The sequence below is a fragment of the Liolophura sinensis genome, chromosome 6 (assembly GCF_032854445.1).
Source record: "Liolophura sinensis isolate JHLJ2023 chromosome 6, CUHK_Ljap_v2, whole genome shotgun sequence".
In the NCBI taxonomy this organism is placed as follows: domain Eukaryota; kingdom Metazoa; phylum Mollusca; class Polyplacophora; order Chitonida; family Chitonidae; genus Liolophura; species Liolophura sinensis.
In genome coordinates, this window is record NC_088300.1 from 65,962,690 (window position 1) to 65,986,778 (window position 24,089).

General features: G+C 38.9%; 3 protein-coding genes across 4 annotated transcripts in view; 1 reads left to right on the forward strand and 2 right to left on the reverse strand.

The window, feature by feature from the left end:
- The window catches only part of LOC135467624 (eIF-2-alpha kinase GCN2-like), a 34,918-nt gene extending 30,145 nt beyond the window's left edge, over positions 1-4,773 (reverse strand). The window contains exons 1-6 of the mRNA XM_064745402.1: positions 4,569-4,773; positions 3,576-3,694; positions 2,747-2,849; positions 1,625-1,798; positions 896-979; positions 530-702 (exon numbers count right to left, since the gene is read on the reverse strand). Coding sequence (XP_064601472.1) covers positions 530-702; positions 896-979; positions 1,625-1,798; positions 2,747-2,849; positions 3,576-3,694; positions 4,569-4,673 — 758 coding nt within the window. The 5' untranslated portion in view covers positions 4,674-4,773. The remainder of the gene's footprint in view (positions 1-529; positions 703-895; positions 980-1,624; positions 1,799-2,746; positions 2,850-3,575; positions 3,695-4,568) is intronic.
- A 237-nt stretch (positions 4,774-5,010) lies between these two features.
- On the forward strand, positions 5,011-5,535 carry LOC135467445 (ribonuclease P protein subunit p20-like). The gene has a single exon (XM_064745217.1). It carries the CDS (start codon positions 5,011-5,013, stop codon positions 5,533-5,535), a length of 525 nt encoding a protein of 174 aa, XP_064601287.1.
- A 2,137-nt stretch (positions 5,536-7,672) lies between these two features.
- LOC135468209 (uncharacterized) lies at positions 7,673-23,902 on the reverse strand. 2 transcript variants are annotated; one of them, XM_064746333.1, is made up of 9 exons: positions 23,743-23,902; positions 21,935-22,087; positions 21,287-21,345; positions 18,936-19,039; positions 18,613-18,716; positions 13,409-13,457; positions 10,769-12,815; positions 10,515-10,601; positions 7,673-9,443 (listed from the first exon to the last, which is right to left on the reverse strand). In XM_064746333.1, the coding sequence occupies exons 1-7, from the start codon at positions 23,807-23,809 to the stop codon at positions 12,623-12,625; spliced, it is 729 nt and encodes a 242-aa protein (XP_064602403.1). In that variant the 5' UTR covers positions 23,810-23,902; the 3' UTR covers positions 7,673-9,443; positions 10,515-10,601; positions 10,769-12,622. The 2 variants fall into 2 exon arrangements, with proteins under 2 accessions (XP_064602403.1, XP_064602404.1); XM_064746334.1 differs by lacking the exons at positions 7,673-9,443; positions 10,515-10,601; positions 10,769-12,815; positions 13,409-13,457 and adding an exon at positions 16,119-16,400.
- Between the last annotated feature and the right edge of the window lie 187 nt (positions 23,903-24,089).

Consider the following 24,089-nt stretch of genomic DNA (forward strand, 5'->3'; position numbering starts at 1 on the left):
GTAAACAAGTTTGGAAAGCCCAGCATAATCGTTGTGTATTTTTTTAATCCACTCAGGGGTAATTTTAAAATCATGGCCATAATTAAATCCAATAGACAACTTCGGCTAACTTTTACACTGAAAACATCGACTTCATTTACAATCTCTTAACATTTCTGCAACTCTTAAATGTTGGTATCATGTTTTATTGTATTCTGTTACCTAGAAAATATTTGTCGCTGTTGTGACATAACCTACATACTGCATGCTGATTAAGGTCCCGCTTCACGCCTCAAAAACTAATCTCACGTTATGTCATAGTCGCTGTAGTTCAACAAGGAAGTTAATTCAGAGCAGGCCTATTACGATTTGGATAACTTACATATCCTCCATTTCATGTGGCAAACATCTGAGCAGCATGAACACAGATTTATTCTAATTTACCACCAGAGACAGTCAGTCATAACTAAGGGGGATAACTCTTGACACCACAGTTTCTAAACGAAAAACCGTGATACTTTCAACTGTTTTACAAGGGAATTACATGTACCTGTTTCTGAGTATTCTGTGATCCCTTTCTGGTGCACTACTAACACCAGGATGCTCTGAGCGTGATGACGGCGGGGTCTGTGAGCGGGGGCGTATGGGCATGTCACGTACCTCTGGGGAAATGGAGACCTGGTCTGAGGGTGGGTAGATTGGGGAGCTTTCGGGGGAGTTGCTCTGAATATAATATACATAAACACAGTCAAGATCAACAAAGATAATTCAACTGATGCCTGTATCAGCATGAAGGGTAGATCTCTAATTATCAATATGAAATTAAGATCGTTATATAATAAATCTATGACATCATCTACACCAATATGCCAATTCAAGATGAAATATCGAAATAAAACACATCTAATAAACGTACAAATCTTAATTCCTCAGATCGTCTTTTGCTTCCACTACGTATCGCTTGTTGCCGTCTGGAAATCTCATCCTCTAAATTCTGTCTCTGTACAAAAAGTTTAAAAAAAAAAAATCAATACATAATCAGTGACACATATCTGCTGTCAGAATACATATGACGATTGCCTCATGTCTTGATAATGGTTATTAGATAAACCAAAATGCCATAATTATTGTGAGTTACCCCACTACAGTTCAGTATATATTTAACACAACCATACCCCGATTCTCCAATCCTTTAAACCCTTACTGCAAATCAATATTTTGAAACATTCTGAGGAAATTAGGGGCTGTGCAGAAAGAGTCTGAACACTTTTATGAAGCTTGTATCTTTAGCGACACAAACAAATTATTTTAGCTTAACTTTCACTACATTTATAAAAATAAAGTTCACCGCAAAAAAGTTCTTTTACATCACGAAATGGTTAAAGGTCTACAGCGGTCACATGTCCATTAGTAATGACCAAGTCAATGATCACCGTGTGTCTCAAGTATTGGCCAATAAATTAAGAGAAATAAGAGAAAACTTTAACCAATCCTTGTTGTTACTGTATTTTCTGTAGCACTTTCTTATTTAACATGTGGCCTTGTACAAAATAGAATATAATACATTTAATACATAATCTCAAAACAAACTTACGCTTAAAGTAAATGTTCTATACTACCATGTTTGTTTATTTACAACTCAAACCTCTTTCTCTTCCATTCTTCGCAATAGATCCTTTCTTTTCTTCCTCTCTTGCTCAAGTATTTCCTCCTGCCTTCTCTTGTTTGTCATCATTTCTTCGTAAAAGGATTTCGATGGGGGTTCATTATTAGCGTGTAAAAACTTTTCAATGGATTGAGCCAATTCCCAGATCATTACCTAGAAAAAAATAATCATTTATTTTTATTTCATTATCAGACACACTCAAAGATTTACCAGTTTACAGTAGACCCAATAAACGGTTTTACGGAGGGGAAAAAGCTGGATATGTGTAGACAATATGGACTCGTCACAAGAATAGTACTCAAGGACTTTCTAGCATATAGTAAACATAATCTCACTACCTGACTCAGTAATACCTGCTTTAACCCTGCCCAATGACCTAAGTCTTAGAACCAATCAGAGGTGTCTTTTCAAGGAACCAAGAATAGAGTTTTCAAGGTAATTTGAATAGCTGTCACTACATTCTTAACTACTAAAGCAAGAATCCAACTGGACAAACAGTGAATGGGATCGGAGTAAGGGTACCTTCAGATCTGGTAAAAGACAAGGATTAGCAGTGCAGTACTATTGTACACATAATAACAGACATGATGGCTGTGATGTTCCTGACCTAGATATTTCCCCTTGCAAAGGAGAGTTAATTAAATGTCTTCTATTTAATTTTGATTAACTAAATGACCTAAAATGACCTAAAAATTCAACCACAAAAGAGCAATTTTGGAGGCAAATAAATGTCATGAAATATTATCTCTGGTGCTAAAATTTAACTTTTCCCAGTTGGATATTGTCCTACAGTGTGTACCTTCCAAACACCTCTCAAAGCACCTTCTAAAATCAATAAAGCTCCCAGAATCTGGGAAAATGAGCAACTTATATACAGACAAAAATTTTAGGTCATTTACGGTATTTGTTGCTTGATGTATTCATGACACATGTAAATACTTAAATGTCACTATTGTCTCTTTAATATATTCCCTTTTATTACATTTTCTCAGTAAATAGTATTAATAAATTAATAATGAAATATGGAAATGCCATGCTGTAGTAACAGTCATACATGGACAGCACTCCTCATGACATCAGCATATCTGTATACATTCATACCTCGCCTTTAAGATCTTTAGCCATATCCATCAGCTGATCTTGAAGAGTTGCCAACAAAGAATTAGAGAGGCCTCGGTGATTTTCCAGTCTGATCTCCGGTATTCTGGCAACGTTTGAAATGAAAAGGCAAGTTTATAGCATCCTACTGTCAATATCTGTTACGCTGAAATTATTAAAAACATTAAACTTCAATTCAAAAAGAAAACTGATAGAAAAATAATAATCAGCATATCTCTATTATCCTAATTTCTCAACTTTTTTTTGCACATGAAAGAGCAACTTTTCCATATAATTTATAATTTTCCCAAATAAAATGTATTACCTTATCTGTCTACACAGAATAATGTCAGCATATGCTTGAACATCTTGCAAAACATGTGAGCATTTCATGAATTACTTCAATGTGAAACGTTTAAAAAGTTCACACTTCTCACTTGTAAGCACCACTAATGCACTATGCTCTTTCTTAAGAAAAACAATGCTAAGTTCTCACATCAAAAGTAACCAACAAAATACAAGCTTTTTTCAGTGGAAGTCAACTGACTGAGGCAAAGTTTGAACAACACAGAATAATTACACAACTGATAATGTACTGTAAATTAAAACTTCACCCAAGAAATTGCATTTTTGGAGGCAAACAAAAGCCATGAGATATTACTTTTGGTGCCAACATATTTTTGTAAAAAGAAAAGTATCCTTCCTTCCAAAAAAACCTAAAACCACCTTCCTAAGATCAGTACTCTCAGAATCAGGTAAAATGTGCCATTTAGTCATTGGTGACATTTACGGTCATTTGTCACGGGTTCATTTAACTACTGTCAACACATACTCATCTGGGTATCTCACTGGACACTTCACTATGAGGTCCACCTGGACATGTGCTTCTTTATGTCCATTCATGCTGTGCTGAGGACGAAGAGTAAGCTGAATCTCTGGTGGGCGGGGCACCTTAAACAGGAGATCAGACTGGTTGATTCATTCATTAGTGTATAATGCTGTATTCAATAATTTTTCACTTCTATCAAGGCAGTGAGGTTTATTAGCTTAAATAAGCCCTCAAGCTTTGCCAAGTCCCTACTAAAGATGTGTATATATTTATTTGATTGGTGTTTTACGCCATGCTCAAGAATGTTTCACTTATACGACGGTGGACAGCATTATGGTGGGAAGACACCAAGCAGGGCCCTGTGGAAACCCACGACCATCCACAGGTTCCTGAGAGACACAGTAATAGCCAGCGAACTCTGCAGCTGTGATTTTCACAGCTAAGATGGCAAAATGACGGTCTAATTCTGCACACACAGCTTGAGTAAATATTTCAAGTTCAAACACAGATCACCTTAACAGAAGTCTGTCAGAAGTCCTAAGCATCCTTTCAAGATTTACATGTAATGCAAATGCTCAATTATTGAATACCATCTGCATTCAGCAACCTTACAGTCAGTCAGGCAGAACCAGTGTGGGCAGAACCAGTTGCTGTAGCGTCAGAAATTTATTTATTTTGTCAATTTGTGTGGTTGTCACGGATCGTTTTTGGTTCGGCGAGAATATGAGCAGGTCAGTTGATTATGGGGACCACTCGGTTGACATTGATTAATTCTAGGGAATGCGCGTGTGAAGATGCTGTAAACGTGGCTTACCGTCGATCCGACACTTCGTGTTGGTCGATACAGAGTTACATTTCGCAACTTTCAGTATCCGTAAATCAAAGGTATAACTTTGACAACATAATTTACACATTAAAAAAATCAACTGTAAGTAGCAGCTTTCTGCTTTCAGTTTTAACCGATGAAGTGGGACCGGATGGCCCAGGATAACACACCTTCCACGAATCCCTCTCTCGCAGATCAACAACATCTTCCATATAAACAGACTTTAACACTTGTAACTCATCTTCCTGGCGTTCTCTGAAGGAATCTGCAGCCATGTTGGCTGACTCCTCCCACTGTTATTCATTCAACTTCTCACAGGGCATATTTGTCTTTACAGCCTCAATAATCTCAGCAAATTTAACGTCTTGCTCGCTCTTCTTTCGGCACTGTCAGCCATCGTTGTTTACAACGGTCAAAGTGTAGCAGCGTGCGTTTTGATTTGCCAATACTTGTTACTCACAAAACGTATTTCAGCTGCTTTTTAAAACGTAAAATATATTTCAATGTTCAAAGAAGTATTGCAAATGAAAATATACTTCAATCGTTTTAACGAACAAAAATCCTTCTTTTATTTTCCTCGAATTGCGATTATCCTTTACATCCGGTTGCATCATGGACACAACAAGTGCACGTGTGGAGTCTGTTAACGCTGCGCCTGCATCATCAGCTGGCAAAGACATAAAACCAAAACCAGATTTGTTTGACCCCGAAGAATATACTCTAAGGAAACGCCTGCCCCCAAGACTCCCCAAGCGCAAAAATGATATATACGTCAGTCGAAAAACGGACTTCAAACAGCAGTTTGCTCGCTGTCAAAAACTATTCGATTCTGGTTGGAATGAAGTTTATATTCACGGTTTAGGTGCTGCAATCAACAGAGCAGTCAACCTAGCGTTACAGCTTAAAGACAAAGGGATGGGAACTCTGGACCTGGCGGTTCACACTTCAACAGTTGAACTAACAGACGACTTCGAGCCAGAGACTGACGACCTGGAACCTGAAAGCAGGTCTAGAAATAATTCCACGGTTCATATTAAAGTTTTTCGTCTGAAGGAATTTCAAATGGAAAAGGACGCCACACTAGAAGCTGTTGCAAGTACTCTTAAGCAAAAGCACCACATGAAAGATTCCTCCTAGAATGAGATTTGTGTGCACTTGTTTTTGTCATCAACTACACCAGCAAATGTGTAAAACAAATGTATGCATGTACATGACTGCAACTGTGTCATTCAGTACTTTGAGTGTGGAATGACTGACATATTAAAACACGCGTTCATGTACCGCAGACCAGCCAATTACTGTCAGATTTTATGTCTTCAATTCCCTAAAAAATGCTAGAGAAGACTAAGCTAATTGTCATTTGTACCAAAGACCGATAGAGAAGACACTGTGCATTGAATACAATATTCAGTGATGCTATGACTTTTTTTACATCTGCCAGTGTAATATTATAGTAGGAATTTATCAAGGACAGTACATTTGCACATGTATATATACAAAAGAAAAAATCATTATCTTCACTCTTTACATTTTATAGTATCTTCTTCAGAGTTATTTGTTATGACTTGTATGTTTGTTCAGATAGGTATATTCAGTTCCATACACGAACTGGGAAAGTTTGAGATTCTCATGGTCCCACTGTTTCCAGGGCCTTGGAGGCATTGTGGGATTTATAACACTTGTAGGACCTGGATTATATGAAGTTCTTGTCAAGTGAAGGAGTCAGTGCTCAGGGTTTAACAGCGTACTTAACAATTTTTCAGTCATATGATGACAAAGGAGTCCTTGGAGTGCATGTAAGGGTAATGTTCCTCCTTGTTGCAGGGCAGATTTCCATTGCTCTTTTGTCTAGTGCTGCTTCACTGAGACGGCTTAACGAAGGCAAGAAAGCAGCCCACCAGAGCCATTATACTGATACTGGTCAACCAGTCGTTGCATTATCCCCTTAATGCTGAAAGCCCAACGAGAAAGCAACAACTTCCCCTTCTAAGGTCTTAGGTGTGATCAACCCAGGATTGACCCTGGATCTACCACCCCCGAAGTGGACACTCTACCACTTGAGCCTTCAAGGCCGGTAAGTTCTTATCAAGATCACTTTCATAATTTGCCTTTCACCAATATGGCCAGTTACTTGCCAAATGATGGTGGTTTACTCTGGTTTCCTCTACCCATAAAACATACAGCTGTCACATAAATGAAATGTTTTTAAGTAAAGCCTTAAACTCCAAGCAGTCAGTGAATTCATTTTTAGCCAGTGATACCAGTTGAGTCATGTCTCTCTGCATATGGGTTTTTGGTGAATCAAACTTGGTTGATCTCCGACAAATTTATACTAACTTTTTCAAGCACTGTCCCAACCTTCAGATGTTAGGTAGCATGTCAGTCTTGCCAGCGGTAGGATAGTGTTCATCTCGGGCGAGATAATAACCTGATCCATCAAAGTGCACAGCATTAATGCGAAAAGGGCAAGAATTTGTTGGCCCAGTGTGCTGTGTGAAATGTATTGTAATGCCAGGTGTTTTAGGCACAGGGCATCAGTGTGACTGTCAGTATGACAGGATATATAGGTTTATCCTGCTACAAGGAAACACGAACATGAAATAATTGTAACAATAGTGACAGTGACATTACACCAAAAGCAATCACAGTGGTAAAGAGATCAAGATTTGAAAAAAAACAAAACAAAAAAAAAACAAAAAAACCTTCACATAATATAACTAGATTATGTGATTGGCATTTTATTATTTTAAGCTATACTCCATAATTAAAATTGGATGGAGGAAACTGGAGTGCCTCGAGTTACATGTAACAACGTCCCTACTCCAGGCACCAAACCTCTGGCCCTAAAGCGTGGGCCGAACTAATGAGCTGCATTGAAGCACGTATATCCAGGGATTGATCGACTCCGAGAACAAGGTATTAGCCGAATAAGCCACAGAGGTCCCCAACAGAACTACATTGGTAACATGTACAGGTAGATGCAGGCTTGTGTCTTGATTCTTGAAAGGTTTTAAAATCTACATGTATTTGATACTAATAAGTTGAAACTAATCATCTTTCAAGTAGTCAAGGTTAGATAACACTTGTTCATGTCCTCCACTTTTTGTCCTGTACTCTCCAACAAGCTTTTATTTTTGCAAAATGTCACAGATATTATGCAGATCTTTGTAGTTTGCTCTCATCCTGGTCAATGATACAAAACAAGTGGAACACAAAGAAATCAACTTATTCGAAAATCTTTTATTTAAGAATAAGAGTTTCCATTTTCGCCCTTCTATGGAGCTTAGTAAGCAAATAAAAAATATAAGATGTGCCTTGAAGCATCCATGCACACCTGTGCATTCACAGAGTAGGCTAGATTCTGATATCAAAGGCTGGCATGACATTTACAGTCTTACAAATGAGAAAACATACATTGATTTAGGTCAAGACAGGCATTGGTGAACTCTCAAATTAAAAAGGATAGTGACCATACAAAGCATTAGTCAGTGAAGATACCTGATAACATTAAAAATAAGATGACTTTTGTAAATCTCAATATATGCCACAGCAGTGGTTGAGCTTTAGAAGACGTCATTTGCACTGTATATAAATATATATACTTTAAATCTATACCATCAGAGATTAAATGCACATAGTTTTTAACCTTGAATCAATCCTTAATTATAGTAGTCTTGACGTCAGATAATTAGCATGGTATAGGTGCTGTAGGTGTAATGTGACCATGGTAGTTCGATTTTTGTGCAACTGCCCAAATTCTTTTAAAATTTTGGACTGATATTAGTAGTGTAGACAGTCGAATATTACATTTTTTTACCAGCCTTTTGGAAAAGTAAAAATATGAGTTTATTCATTAGATTGTCTAACCATGTGAGAAAAAAAGAAACTCAATATTCCTACTACACATACATTGGCTAAAATGAGCAGACCAGGTGTGACAAAAATTAGAAGATATAGGGTAGTCCCAGAAACCACTCTGATGCACTTCTGAGTAACGCAGAGTGATATTTGTAAAATGATGAAACTTTATGTGTTCTAAAATTTTAAGAGAGACATGCAAATCACGTTTCAGTTTTTGTTAGCATCAAAAATTTCTTTGTGGAATGAATGCCTGTGGATGAAAGGATGAGCTCTTTATCCCTTGTGTATAAACACTACACTTGCATACACTGAACATTAGTCAGAAGGACATTTTGTAAGCCTCGTGCTGAAATTATGTCAAAACGAATGACCTACCTAATAACTAATCATTACTAACAAAAAAAAAAAAATCATTTGCAAAAAGTAAAACACTTGTGGTAGAAAGGCCATGATTCTTAATTAGAGAACAGACATTCAACAAAGGCTGTACATAACAAAAAGGTAAAACAGAAGAACTATTTACATATAAACAAGAATATATACATCAGTTAACAGTTTTAGTTACTAGTAACAGCTTCAATATATGCCAGGGTAACAATAAACTTTGAGCTCACCAAAACATATAGCCAAGGTTCTTGAAGTAATTTATTCGTTTGTCATTGGTTACATTTAGTCATATTATGGTTACTCTGGAAATATTCTTTGCCACTGCACTACTATTACTACAGATTTAATGACTCTAGATAAAAACCTAAAAAAATTTGCTCTGTCTTAAAGGCGAAAAATCTGCTGGAATCAACTTGCTGCAATACTGAAGTGGCTATTATCACAATACTGATGACAGACAAAATTGTCTCTGGCTACAACAGACTCATCCACATTTCCAGATTCATCTCTGCAAAGAGACCTAAATTTTTCAGATCTTATGCCACTAAAACATGATACGATATCTAAGCTATATATCTAGTGCACATAAGAAAAAAAAAAGCCAAACTGAAAAATGCATACAGGTTAAAACAAAGGTTTATAATGCTTTGATGTAGTTCTTAAAACAGGTTTTTTCTTTTGTAGCTGAAGATTTTTCTTGCGTCTTTCCATAGCAGCTTTTTTCTTCTTCTGGATCTCATCAGGGGTACATTTAAACACTGGACTTTTGCTACCTTGGCTGGCTTGTGTGGCTTGAACTGTAAAATATCAAAGGCAGTGTAAAAATTTCATACTGATACTTTTTATGCTACAGCAGACCTGAATCAGCAAAAAGCCATCTTCAGTTGTGCTACCTAACCTAATTAATGCTGTTAATTAACCTAGTTCTCATAGCTGCCACATGTAGTCTGCTTTAAGTGATTTTCACCCTCAGGGAGCTGTCATGCACACAACAACCACTGTTTCAGGAATGTTTATTATGTTGTTCAGGTATAATTTATTTGATTGTTGATCAATGCCATACTCAGGAATGTTTCACTTATATGATGGCTGACGGTTTTGTGGGTGGAGGAAATCCGAGTGCCTGGGGAAACCTTTGACAAGTTACTTTTCCATAAGTAATGTACAGGGCCAAGTTTCACACAGCGGCATACAACATTTTTTTTACAGTACATTTGTCTTACGATATTTTGTACGTCAGTTTTACTTTACTATTGTACTATATATGTGATTATCCTAAATGTACGACATCTCTGTGAAACCGGCCCTTGATACATGTATGCTTTGCTGCAAGACAAGTGGTCTTCAACAAACGTTAAATTGTGAAAATGGCCACATGAACGTCGCCCACAGCTTATAAGCCCCACAAGCAGTTATAGCCAGGACATCTACGAATTCAGGGATTGAACCCTCACCTGATGTGTCCTAGCGTCTGAAAAGCAACACCACAGGCACCTTTATCCACTAGACCATGGCCCGCTTCCTTTTTGACAAGGTAGTGATTTTTATATAATAACACTATGTTTAACACCATGAGATAATTAAAGGTTACAATTAAGGCATTCTTAAGTATTTGCTAAAATACTCAGAAGCGTTCTACTAAACATAACATTGCTGATGAATGACGTTATCCTGTAATGCTGAACAAGAGTGAGGTCACTGTGGGAAGGTTTCCCAAAAGGTGTTCCACATGAATTTGAGCATGGTCACATCATCAATCAATGAATGAGAAGCTTGTTCTTTGAGTTTACTAAACTGTTAAAAGACCTGATAAACAAGACTCTTGGAAAATTATGTTCACATAGTACTCTGAGAGTATTTATACATACATTCCACCTCGTCCAACATGGCTATCACTTCTGGATTTGACAGTTCATCATCATTCATAAATGAATCATTAAAATTGGATTGTGCATCTGCAAAACAAACAAACAAACAAAATATATAATATAAAAAATCATTTGGGCTATTCTGAAATAATAGTAAAAATATGTAACAGATGTCAATCAAGTGCAATTAACATTCTGAACAACACGCAACATATGTTAAGAAAACAACATTACATAACGACACATGGACCAACCTTTCACATCACTGGAGGATGTTTTCACCAAATTAGTAGACACCAAAGGCACCAGTTTCCCTGTCCCTCCGCCACCACTGGGTACATCTGTAATTGGTTTAAGGGCACTGGGATTGAGGGTGCTCGGTTTGGGACCTCCAGCATTGAGGGTGCCAGGTTTGTGGGCACCATGATTGAAGGGGCCAGGTTTGGGGGCCTCCAGAACTGAAGAGGCCAAGGTTTGGGGCCTACAGAATTGAGGGTGCCAGGTTTGGGGCCTCCAGAACTGAGGAGGCCAGGCTTGTGGGCACCAAGATTGCCAGCTTTACGGCCACCAGAATTGAGTATGTCAGGTTTGGGAGCACCAAGATTAATAGTATCAGATTTGTGGGTACCATAACTGAAGGCGCCATGTTTGTAAGCACCAGGATTGGGGGCAACAGGTTTGTGGGCATCAGGTTTGGGATGGTGTGACTTGAAGTGGTACTTTCCTGGCTGGTTCTGTGTTAAAGTCTGGGGAATCTGGCTGTTAGTGAATGAAGATTTGGTTGAACATCCTGCCCCTGAAGACAAGCTACTGTCACCAAAACTCTGTGCAGAAGGATGCAGTCCAATTTTGGAAACTGTGCATGCTGTTTTTTTAGTTTCTAATGCTTTGTGCTTCCTGAAAGTGCTTTTTCGTTTCTGGCTCGGCCAGAGGAAGATGGTTCTGTTGATTCGATCTAGTATTGTTTGTCTCTTGTTTAGCACTTATCCTGGAATTGATACCAGTGTTCTGATAACCTGTGACGTTAGAGTGTTTAGTTTGCTCCATCACACCCATGTCAAACTGGCTGTCAAGGATTTCATCTGGTTCTGCCAGCTGACACAGAAGGTCATCTGTGAGACTGGTATTAAACATGGAAGCATCGACAGAGGACCTCCGGCGTCGATTGCTTCTGGGAGAAGGTACAAAGTCGAAAGGCTTGGGTAATCCTGACATGTTTTTTTTTGTTGATTCATCACTTGTCAAAGCCTGCCCGCAGCCTTGGGGATCAACACCAGTTGGAACGTAAGTGTTGTTTCCTGCCCTGTTTAAGGTGAATGTAACTGGTTTGCTGACTGGTGCACTGTCTTTAGACGTCTTTGATATGCCTTTGTTAAAAGTTGAAAGACCACAGTATTGTACAACTGGATTGCCAACCTGTCTCAAGGCTCTCCCATTTCTTGGGCTTACAGACATGCTAGGAAATGTATTGTGTCTTTTGAAGGAGCATCCAGTGGTTGAAGGAATGTTTCTTTTATGTGGGAGTGTTTGTGAACTGGGTATCACATCATTTCTGCTAGATTCTGCAGTTGAAGCATTCCTGATGTGGCCATTATATCTACAGTTACTGTTGAAATTCACATTTTTCTTCCAGTCCTGGCTTTGATTTTTATTTCTGGTAAATGAAAGACTATTTGACCTATCACTAGACATTATTGTTACACCAGTGGTTAGTTTCAAATTGTCACTTGTATTATCTGGTCTGTAAGGGGTAGATGTTCTAGCTCTGCTGGTACTATCCAAATCCAAATCGTGGCAAGCCTCTTCATTTCTGACAAAAGCTGCTTTCAAGGATTTGGCAGGTAAACTTTTGACACCTGATATTCCATTCTGGTTAATCTGGGTTGAGGTCGCACAAGGTGCATCTGAGAAACGTTTTGTTTTTATCAGTGGTGCTGATGGGGAGTTCATAAGTAATTTCCGCTTCATCAGTCGCGAAGTGGGCTGGGGCGTCGGGGAACAAACATCTAGAGTAGCTGCCTTCATCAGGAGTGACTCGTTAGCAAACAGGTCATCATCACTCCAGTCATCTTCCAGCACTTCTTCAGTAACAGTCTGCAAATTCCCAGTCACAAGGCTGTTGCTTCCTGACGTCTTATCAGCATGCAACTCCTGCTTGTGACTGGCATCCCTGAGTTCTCAAATAAATCTTTGGAAGCATTATTGGTAGGTTTAGCCTCATGGTGGACTAATGTAGTCACTTGATCTATAACTTCAGACTCTTCATAAACTGTTAACAGCTTCGGTGACCCAGGTGATACTCTGTTAATAAAAATGATAATATGTAACTGTCTGTTTATCCAACATATGGTGCACTTTTTACACCAAGATTATTGTTTTATTTACTGAAGCCTAATACCACACTCAAGAATATTTCACTTACTCCAGGCTAGTCAGTTTCATGGGTGCTCAGAACAAACCACCAGCTTTTGATAAGTAACTGACCAGCTTTCCCACATTTTCATTCACAGAGTGATCTCAAGTGTGTATGCCATTATTGGTGGAAGGCAGGTGGGGGTAATCTCCACCAAACTTCATGTTAGACCATCTAAACAGCCAAGCCAAGTACTCTTCAATATAGGTCAGATCTTTAACTGTTTAACCAGAGTAGCCTATAGCCACAACGTTATATTCTCAGTGTTACATTTTAATTACGATGTACATGCAAATGCAGTAACAAATAACACAGCCACTCAGATAATAAGTTAAGAGATGCTTTGTACAATTTAAACGTGACTTCAGCTGGTTCAAGTCTGTGACCTCATTAGTCAGGAGTTAATCAGCTGTATATGAGCCATAAAGGGCCACATAAAGGTTTCAAAAACAGTGGCAATGAAGATACATTGTTCCATTACCTGTCCTGTTTAGTATTTGGGGAAATGGCCAAAGTCTCCTCTCCAGCATCTGTGAAAACAAGAAGATAATCCATATTATGGAAGCAAAACTTTTTAATTATAAACACTGCCTACAGTGTTCATAAAATGAGTTAATGATTTTCCTAATTGATTTTCAAAACACATGCTCAAGTTAAACAGGCTAAATGCCATAAACAGGCATGAGGATTTCAGAATTGCTGTGAAACACTTTATCAGTTCCATGTACTTTTGACCTGGGAAATTTCTGCTACGCGAACCGATTTACCTGTTTTTTTACCAATTTTGTATACGAGTATAAATTCATGCTAGTATATTGTAGGCCTATATAAGAAATCTGGCTAAATACATGCCATAAGTCTTCTTTTTTTAACATGTTAACTGCCGGCTGTGAGATATCTCGTTCCAGTATGTGTTGTCCTATATGTCACTACAAGATATCTCGTGCCAATGTGTTGTCCAATGTCACTACGAGACATTTCGTGCCAGTAAGTGTTGTCCTATATGTCACCACAAGACATTTCGTGCCAGTATGTGTAGTCCCTTATGTCACTAAGAGATATCTCGTGCCAATGTGTTGTCCGATGTCACTACGAGACATTTCGTGCCAGTGTGTGTTGTCCTATGTCACTACGAGACATCTCGTGCCAGTATGTGTTGTCCTATATGTCACTACGAGACATCTCGTGCCAGTATGTGTTGTCCTATATGTCACTACAAGACATCTCGTGCCAGTATGTGTTGTCCTGTGTCATTACAAGAAATCTTGTGCCAGTATGTGTTGTCCTATATGTCACTACGAGACATCTCGTGCCAGTATGTGTTGTCCTATGTCACTACGAGACATCTCGTGCCAGTACGCGTTGTCCTATATGTCACTACGAGACATTTCGTGCCAGTATGTGTTGTCCTATATGTCACTATGAGATATCACTACGAGATATCTCGTGCCAGTATGTGTTGTCCTATATGTCACTATGAGATATCTCGTGCCAGTATGGGTTGTCCTATATGTCACTACGAGACATCTTGTGCCAGTATGTGTTGTCCTATATGTCACTGTGAGATATCTTGTGCCAGTATGGGTTGTCCTATATGTCACTATGAGACATCTCGTGCCAGTATGTGTTGTTCTATAGGTCACTACGAGATATCTTGTGCCAGTATGTGTTGCCCTATATGTCACTACAAGATAACTTTTACTAAAACACACGGATAATACAACTGGGAAACTTACGGCAGTTTTTACAATACAGGTACTAAACAAAAGTAATCGCTTGGACTGTATCATTTATGTTCCAACTTTTCTATTGGACCTTTCTCATGCTACATTTATGAGGGTCAGCCAGGCCTAGTACTCATTTGTTAACCCAAAACACTGGTTTTTCGCTACAGACGTCACACATATACTAGCTTTCTTTTCTCTGACTTTCCCTAGTCGGTTTCAGTTTTTTCTTGCAGGGATACAAGCCAGGAAGTGGAATGTGTCCACAGATACTGGTATGGGAGATGGGCGACAACTTTGTGCAACAGCATCACTGAGAAGATAGAATGTAACTTGTTCTCTGAATTACATGCTCAGTCATGAGACATATTTCAATATAAAGTCCAATCTTTTCATACCACCTGAGAGTCTTACGTAGTGCGCTGTTGTAAGAGAGGATCTGGTCAGTCTATACCGGACATTCCGGCATTGTGATCATGGACTGTGTTGGGCCCTGTGACACCTTTTTGCTGTGACTCAAGAGTGTCTACCATCTCGATTTGATGCATGTTACTGATGGTGAGAAAATCACGCTTGTCCCTCCACTTACTCATGACTACTGAATCTGAACGCCTCCATGTGTATTTGCCCTTTTTCAACTTTTTGCTTACCACCTCCTTTGGATTTTCTTTCGGCTCAAACCGTAGTATTTCGCATAGGTAAGTAGAGCGTTGAGTTAGATACTTCACCAGACCCACGGAGTTGTAATAATTATCTGTAAAGATTACATGGCCTTTATCTAGATAGTCAGACCTTATATCTAATACTACGGCCGCTGACTGTCCCAAGCCATCATCATCATCAACACCCTCTCCACAATATATGCGAACCGTCAGAATCAGGCCCCTAAAACTCCTATAATTCATACAGTTTGATTCCGTATTTGCGTCTCTTGTTCTTTATATATTGCCGAAATAACAGCCTGCCACTATTATCTGGGATAATAGATTTGCTTCATTTTCTTGTTGAAGTGATCAAAGATTGGTCACACTTTGTAAAGTTCGTCTTCAGTGGGCTGTTCCGCAAATTGCCAAAATCACAACAGTAACTGGAAACGATTTCTACTTATCACACCTCTGAAGAGGGATATTTTATGGAGTTCCAATATACTCCAATGGAGTTCTAATGTTGAGAGTATAACTTCATTTCTACAGTGTTCGTTTCTACCCAAGAGTTTATGTGGGATGATATGTGAAGAGGTCTTCATTTATTTCGGTTTTAATATTCAAAAACTAAAATAATCTGATGGTGAATTGATTTGCATGGGGTGTCTAAATCAAGGCGTTTCAATGAAGTCAAATACTGGTGGATTTTACGGTACTTCTGTCCATACATGGGAGGAGCTGGAGTAACAAAACCCCACAAGCCACAGCTTTGTCTCGCTCCACCCCCTCTAGTGTGACCATCACGTGTCCCTCTCGTTCTAGCTCTACCTTTGTCTGACCTTTTTGGGATTGTCTGACTCTAATGACACAGTTGGATCTCCGTCATCACTAGGCTGATTGCTGTCGTCAACACGAAATTCACTATCATGGGAGGCCATTTCAGAGGAAGGGCAACCATCAGAAACCAAGTCCGTATCAAGGCCATTGGTATCCTGGTAAGTCTCCATAAGGAGGTCGGCAACTTGTTCAGCACTCACTTGCGCCATAGCTCATGAAAATACAGACTAAAGCTGGTCGCAATGTACTGCTTGTCACTTTAGTGCAGCTATAAATAGTAATGACATAATAAATACATAATAAGCATGTAACCCTGACGTCACCAGATAACACATACCTGGCAGTGAACTTAAAAGAGTTTTTCTCTCTGCCAAATACGAGTTATCCCGTAGAGTGTTGAGTACGAGATAACTCGTACCTGAAAATGAATTAAACAGTTATGTCTCAGTGCCAGATACAAGTTATATCTTAGCTTACGCAATCATCTCTTAAAGTCATAAAATAAGCTCAGAATTGTTCTAAACTATCAAATATGAAATAATACCAAAACTTCATCCATGATCAGGGGTTTGAATATGGACAGGTTTGGGTCATATAGTGCGGCAGTCAATGTGTTAATTATGCAACATGACTGCAATTATTCTGTGAAATTCAGACGCACATTTTATTGGATTATTCCAGAACTGGATAGATATAATCACGATAACGATCAATCGAAAACTGAGATATAACCATGGAGCACACAATGTATATATGTGTGTCTGGTTTACGCCCTTGTTCCATTTCAGTCGCCCACGGAAACATTATTTTCTAAAGTTCTACAAATTGTCACTTGTCACATTCCTTATTTGTAGTAGCCGATTTAGACTACGAAGCCCATGAGTATCTGTTAGCCTTCGCTGATGGGCCTTTAAACATTGTCAAAAAGCGTTCCATTGTCACTTAGCACAATGAAAGTGTCCCATTCAACCACAAAATGAAAGTACATTATCAGAGCGGTAAAATTTCGCCGTGCTGTGATATCCCAAGTGTGTGTGGCGACATGAGTGTGGAGAGTGGAGATAATAACAACAAGAAAAAATGTAGCCTCTTTCTGGTTATTTTGACAGCCATTTTATTCAAAGGTTTGATTAAGTGTTGGCAGACGAATTGCTTCAATAAATTTATTTATCTATTTATTTGATAACTTTAATGCTTAACTCCATACCCAAGAAGATTTAATTCAGTTAATAGGACGCCAGATACATTGCTTATTGGCAAAAGAAATGTATTTGCCCCGCCGAGCAGGCAAGTTGCCAAAGTTGGCTGCCCAACACATTTTCGGCTTGTCCCGGGCAATCGTTTAGTTACACCACTGAAATTTTGGTGTTTGGTCTTTGGTGTTTCTTGCACATGTAACTGTCATTTACTTTGTAAAATAAAAATTACCATAATCCCTCAACCTTTTTCTTTAAAGTGTATGAACTTCCACTGAATGACCGAGGTATCTGACTCCAAATTATGGAAAAAAAACCCCAAAAAACAGAAGGGCATTCTAAACTTTGTCAGTTTGAGTTATTTCCCCTACCCGAGGAGTACAATGCAGCATATGTTAAATTCGACTTCCACAACACCCTTACAATCAAACGAATCTCAGAATCCAAATTTCATATGAATCACAACTTCCTTGATCAAGGACACTGATTGGCTTTCTATCCTTCATGTAAATCACCGGCTGTTCTACTTCCTGTCTAGCGTGGCAGATAGCATTGCAGGTTCGCTGTACACCCTGAGAGATTGAAAGAGGTCCATTTTCCGTGAGACCATGCATGAGAACAAAGTAGAAGCGACTAGCGACACCTTAGCCACAATATGAAGGTTCACAACTCAAGTCTTCGGACAATTAACTCTGATCAATGTTTATAAAGCAGTATTGAGTGAGTAGCAAGCCCTTTTTCTGTATGAAAAGGACCTTCAGTTCCGCGAATTTTTAACCTGGGAACGGACATGGAAACGGAACGATTGTTTCTGTGAAATTCTCATGCCTGCATAAAGTATCATTCTTGGTGCTGAAATATAGTTTTCCAGCAGGATATCATAATACCTTCTAAACCGGCCTTAAAGCTCTGTTCTAGAATCATTAAAATTCTCAGAATACAGTAAATTGAGCATGTTGGTCATGGACCAAAGTTTAGGTCATTTAGGGTGGTTTCATTTATTCATTTATTGATTTATTCATTTGATAGGTGTTTTATACTGTTCTCAAGAATATTTCACTTATATGACAACGGCCAGCATTATGGTGGCAGGAAACTGGGCAGAGCCCGAGAAAACCCACGATCATTTGGAAGTTGCCAGGAGAGGACGCCAGTATGAGCTGGACTTAAGCTCACAGCAACTGCATTGGTGAGAGGCTCCTGGGTCAATGTGCCATGCTGGTGTGCTAGCCCCCTTGGCCACGGAGGCCCCCTGGGCAGTTTCATTGACTTAATTATAAATACCTTCATGTCTATGCAAGGCCATGGTTAGTTTTTCTAACAGTTCATCAGCACATTGATCTGATGCTAAACTGGGGTGTTTCCGGATACGTCTCCTCCGATCTGACCTGAAAGACACAAATCCAGATTCATCAAAAAGAAAAAAAAGTTCAATTTCTAACACTACAGAAAGTCAATTTATATCATTTGACATATGTTTTTCCTATACTGACTTTACCTCTTTCTTTACATAATGAACAGGTATCCTAGAACCTCTAGGCCTTTCCTCCAAGTTATGGTTAAAATAAAAAGTAATGTATTAGGCAAGGCAATCGTTCTCTACTTACCGCCGCTGGATGTTATTCTTGAAGGGTTTAGTTTGCCCAGTGTCATCTTTACTGCTCATCCACAACCCTAGGAGAGGTTCTGTGGTGCTGGGACCATCCTCTGTCTGTCAGTACAACAAGTAGGCCAGAGATATTTTACTTGATATACCAGCTAGACATCAAGAAAACTAATCAAGCCACATCCTCAACAGCACTTATTTGTTACAGATCTGTGGCGAAGTCAAAAAAGACTACTAATTTATCACTCAAAACTCCTTACAAGCAGGCCATAAAATGTGGGTGGCTGATGTAATCAAAAAATCGGTTCCGGGTCTTAAGCCTTGAATAACCGATCGTTCGGTTTCGCCATGACGCGAAAACCGATTGGCTACGTGATCATATGGTCATATAAAGCCATCTACAATACTTCCCAGCAGACTTTTTTCTTTCATTTACTGTAACTTCAGCAAAGCCTATTAATTTGCGTATGAAGTTGGTTGTATCGCAGTACAGTCCACCATCATGCATGTCCAGCTGAATCTTCAAATAGCACAATGGCCACAGCATGAACGGTGATCAGTATAGATCAGGGTGGATCAGGAAGCCACTGTAAAACATATTTGTCATACACACTGAGAATCATATGGGTTTCAAGGCCGGATCAGCATGTGTTATATTCCTGAGTATTTTCATTTTCTTTTGATGATTAATAATTACTTTTATTACTCTTGTAGTGTGTGTAATATCAAACAGGCTATCGGAGCCCTCGCCATACCTGTATAACAAAATGGTTTTGTCCAAAGGGTGAAATGATATAACCAATGACACGAGGGAATGTCAACGATGACCAGCTCATGGAAAGTTGTTGACTACTGCAAGTTTAAATTCAGTTCAAACTGAATGTCACCTTTCCCCGCCTACCACTAGCTCACCAAAAGCATAATGCATGATTGACGAATGCTGCCAGCCACAGATTTGCTAGATCCTAACGATATATCTGGCACACATGTGGGTCGGAACATCCACGTAGGAAGGGTATAGTATAACAGGAAGATGTTCACATCATAGGCCGATCATACAGCCAAGACAGGCGTACAATCCATGTAGGATGGGCGTAAGATCCAACATTCATCCTCATAGGGTTTTGCAACATACACCAACATTCACACATAAACTCCTGTAACTTATTACAAATGCCTCGATGTTCGACACCAACCTTGCCCTAATGAAGTCGGAAAAAATATGAACGGTTTAGTTCCCTGCATGGTTACCAATTCGCACATGATCATAATAATACACAGATTGAGTTTTGACCGTTTCTGCAATTATTCGGTAAATGCAAAACCATAACCTACATGTACATTACACGATTTCCTTCAGTGCAAAATTTTCTGAGGAAGTCAATTTAAGGACTAAATATAGTGTATAGTTATAACAGAACTTATACATCATAATTTAGGCACCACAAATGGCTAATAAATCTATTTATTTGTACAGCTTTTGGCGAGAACTTACATCATCTCCGAGTGTCTGGGAATGCAGTTACGATTTGACATTTCCACTGACACTAATAAACTTAGACCATTCACTAATATTTTTCTTGTCTCTATGCCTGCCTTACCAGGCAAGCAAATTGAAGATACATCGTGTGATGTTTATAGCTAGAGTGTAGACAAAGCCTAAAGTGCCGCAAAACACTCTAAGTGAAACTACATGTACCGCCGATTAAGATCTGTGTAAGATGTGATCAGAATGGTGCCAACATCCACGCATGGGCTGCCCATCATGGACATACAATCAAGATGTGCATAAGATGGGAGGATGATACTATTAGAGCATATCGTTAGCAGTGCTATAGCCCGAGCTGTGTATATAGCAAAGGAGACATGTAGTGCGCATGTTCACAACGGGAAAATATGGCTGAAAGTCGACTGGTACTTTCTGAGCCAAAATATTTTGTTTTAACACGGAAGCCTTCTCAGGTGTTACCTATATGAAGTTAACAGGTAGTTTGTAGACTGGACGTGAATGCACAAATAGCAGGAATCAGTGCAGACCTAATTGACCTAATTTAATAATAAAGCGCAGACCTGAACGAAATTTTATCAGTGGTAGCTGTCTTGATATAATATGCTGCACGAGGATGGCTGGCAACCTTGTGAGGGTAACTCTAATATATCTAATGAGCGCTACGCAGCTCAAGCGCTGCATTTGATTGATCAGTCTGCACAATTACACTCCAGGTAACTGACACTCAAACAATCGTTTCGTTCGCGCCAAATTTCGTGGCCTGTACATGCATAAAAAAAGAGGGAAAATTCATAAACAAGTGCATTTAAAGCATATGGCACCTTATGTTTTGCACATTTTACCTCATCAGCTAATTTCTTCACAATGTCAGCAACCTCACTTCTCAAGAATTGACCACGATCTGTTAAGACATAAAAAAAATATCAATACCTGTGCAAATTTTTGTTTCATTAATATATGTATTGTGATGTGAAATAATGTTACATATATAACTCCGCTTAGTTCAGGAAAACAGAAATATTAATTTTCTTAGCTAGAAAAATGTGACACACATGGTAAAAATAATTTAATCAGAAGATCTGGCAAGAACAATTTTGGCAAGAGCTGTCAACAGCAATACAGACCTAGAAGATAACCATTCCTCTGTGCCATTAGTACCATAACATCATCCACAGATATTGCATATAAATTCTTTCGCCATTTATAAAAGATTACTAGCAGTTGTTCTACCTTACATTTTTTTGTCAAATGTTAATTTTTATGTCAATTAAATTATTAGTTTACTAAATTTTCCTCCATAGCTGAATTCAATATTTGGCATATACTAAATAAAATGAATACCAGAAGAGGCGGATTCAGACTCAGTCGTGGTGAAAGCGTGAACCCACAAGCTCATTCCCACTTACATGTAGGTGCCACACATATGCATCAACTGATATTCATTCAATTATTTGGTCTCATGGACAAATTGATGCTGCAAATGAACTCACATCTTTTGAACTGCAACAGTGCCTCAGGTGAATTGCAGTCCCATCTAACATCTATCTGGGAATCTGCTGGCTGAGAACACATGAACAGGTCCTCCTTACATAGCCCCATCTTAGCCAACTCTTGTCTAGGGGTCACAGCCAACTCCTCTGTCTCTGAAATTTGACACATGCCACACAAACATTATTTTGGATCAACGTATGTTGAGGACTCTTTCAGCAGCTCTTGTTTTCAATGCTCAATGATTAAAATCAAAAAGAGTTCATCTCTTAGATCACACCTATTTCCTTTGTAAATATGTAGTTGGAGTGACAAACTAAAATCCTATGGGTCATTCCGCATCAGATCTGCCCAAAAAATTTTTTTTTGTGGTGACCCTCATGGATTTGGCTGAAAAAATTCTTAAAAATTCCGTGGCTTATATGTGGAATATTTCCCAAGTTATAGCCCCAAATTCCGAGTGGTTTTTGAGATATAACAATTTAAAAACATCTTGTAAAGTTCATTCTCAACAGTTGCGAATAGGATATCAGTTCTGAAGGCATTTTTGGATGACCATATCGTCCAATTCAATGGGCCTAGAAGTCTGAAAATCTAGCTGAACTCAGGAGAATCCTGAAATACTTATTCGGCTAATTATCCTCAAATGAACTAGCCCCCAAATCGGGGCTAAGGATGGCTTATGTTTACTGCTACGCGGAGACCACTGTCATCCTTAGCCTGGACTATTTAAGTGAGTGTGCGCTTGACACTGTACTTAACAATTTTTCAGTCATATGACGGCGAAGGAGTCGTGCATGTAATGTGCCTCCTAAGCCCCAGCGCATGAGCCATTATACTGATATGGGTCAACCAGTTATTGCTCTATCCCCTTAACGCTGAACGCCAGGTGAGGAAGTTACAACTTCCTCTTTCAAGGTCTTAGGTGTGGCCCAGTCCAGAACTGACCCTAGATCTATTGCCTCCCGAAGCAGACACTCTACCAACTGTGCTATTGGGGCCAGTCCACGGACAATGTGTGCACCCCATTGTGATGTTGTATCTGTACTCAGCTATCCCTTTGGCAAAGCCTGCTACATTCACAATACTTAATATCCAAATCCGCTTAATTCATGGTCTGTCCTCAAGCTAAGCCATTTATGCACCTTTTGCAATCATTGACACTGACCTTAATCGGATATAACCTCAAAAAATTTAAGTCGAATTCGAAAATAAGGTCTGTTTTGAGCTACTCACTGCATGATGCCATCTACCTGATTGACCAAAATTGGTATGTCTGTCACGCCTATTGAGAATCTGGCATCACAACGTTATTTAAGCATTCCAATCTATAGCACAGCTCAGCACGCAAAAATGGACAGCAAAACTGTTTTGAAAGCTAATTGCAGAATGAAGCAGAGGTATTAAGTGCCAGATAATTTTAAAATTGACAATGTGGCTGCAATTTTTTTGTTCACCATCAAAATGTCAACCACAAACGCAAAAACAATAGATGCACGTGTAAAATGATGATGCGGTAACATTTGTGAGAAGGACTCTAAGAGAGAGATATTATGGAATTACCACTTGTATATGCAAATAAATGAGATAAAAATTGTCCAGAAGACCACAAAGTCGTCGGCGAATGTAATTCACTTCACTTTTGCCCATGACAGGGAAGTGTTTTCTCGTATTTCGTTCAAGATATTGCTCAAAGCACGATTTTCACTCTGACTTCCTAATACTGTAAAGCACCCTTGTGGGAGACTGACTGAATTGGAGCGACCATTCAGCTTATCATGTGTTGTGCCACGAAAAATATCAAACTTACCTTTCTCAGAACGGCGACTGAGAGGAGTTCTGGGAGCGTTGCTGGCTATGCGTCGCTTCCCCGCCATTATTGTACCCTTAGAAATGGACCTACATTTTGCTCACATTTTGTTTTTCATCATAAATTAGCAACAGAAGCAAAAACTTCATTTTCGCCTCTCGAATTGATCAAATTTACCTCGCAATCGAAAACGAGGCTGACAGTATACTCGTAATAATCTTTTCTTGAGTTTCTCATACAAAATTAATAAATATTGTTTTATTATGCTGTTTTACACTCATATGAAATATTTAAGCTTTTTGTAACGATTAAAGCCTTTTCAATTTTTATTCCTCAAGACTATTAGT

What these genes read in the sequence shown, in the direction of transcription:
- LOC135467445 (XM_064745217.1), top strand. Translation starts at nt 5,011, where the DNA reads ATGGACACAACAAGTGCACGTGTGGAGTCTGTTAACGCTGCGCCTGCA.
- LOC135468209 (XM_064746333.1), bottom strand. Translation starts at nt 23,809, where the DNA reads ATGGCGGGGAAGCGACGCATAGCCAGCAACGCTCCCAGAACTCCTCTC. An exon ending in TGAAGAAATTAGCTGATGAG is followed by an intron (nt 19,040 to 21,286) that starts GTAAAATGTGCA and finishes TTGTACTGACAG; the next exon opens with ACAGAGGATGGTCCCAGCAC. An exon ending in CCAAATACTAAACAGGACAG is followed by an intron (nt 12,816 to 13,408) that starts GTAATGGAACAA and finishes TTTTATTAACAG; the next exon opens with AGTATCACCTGGGTCACCGA.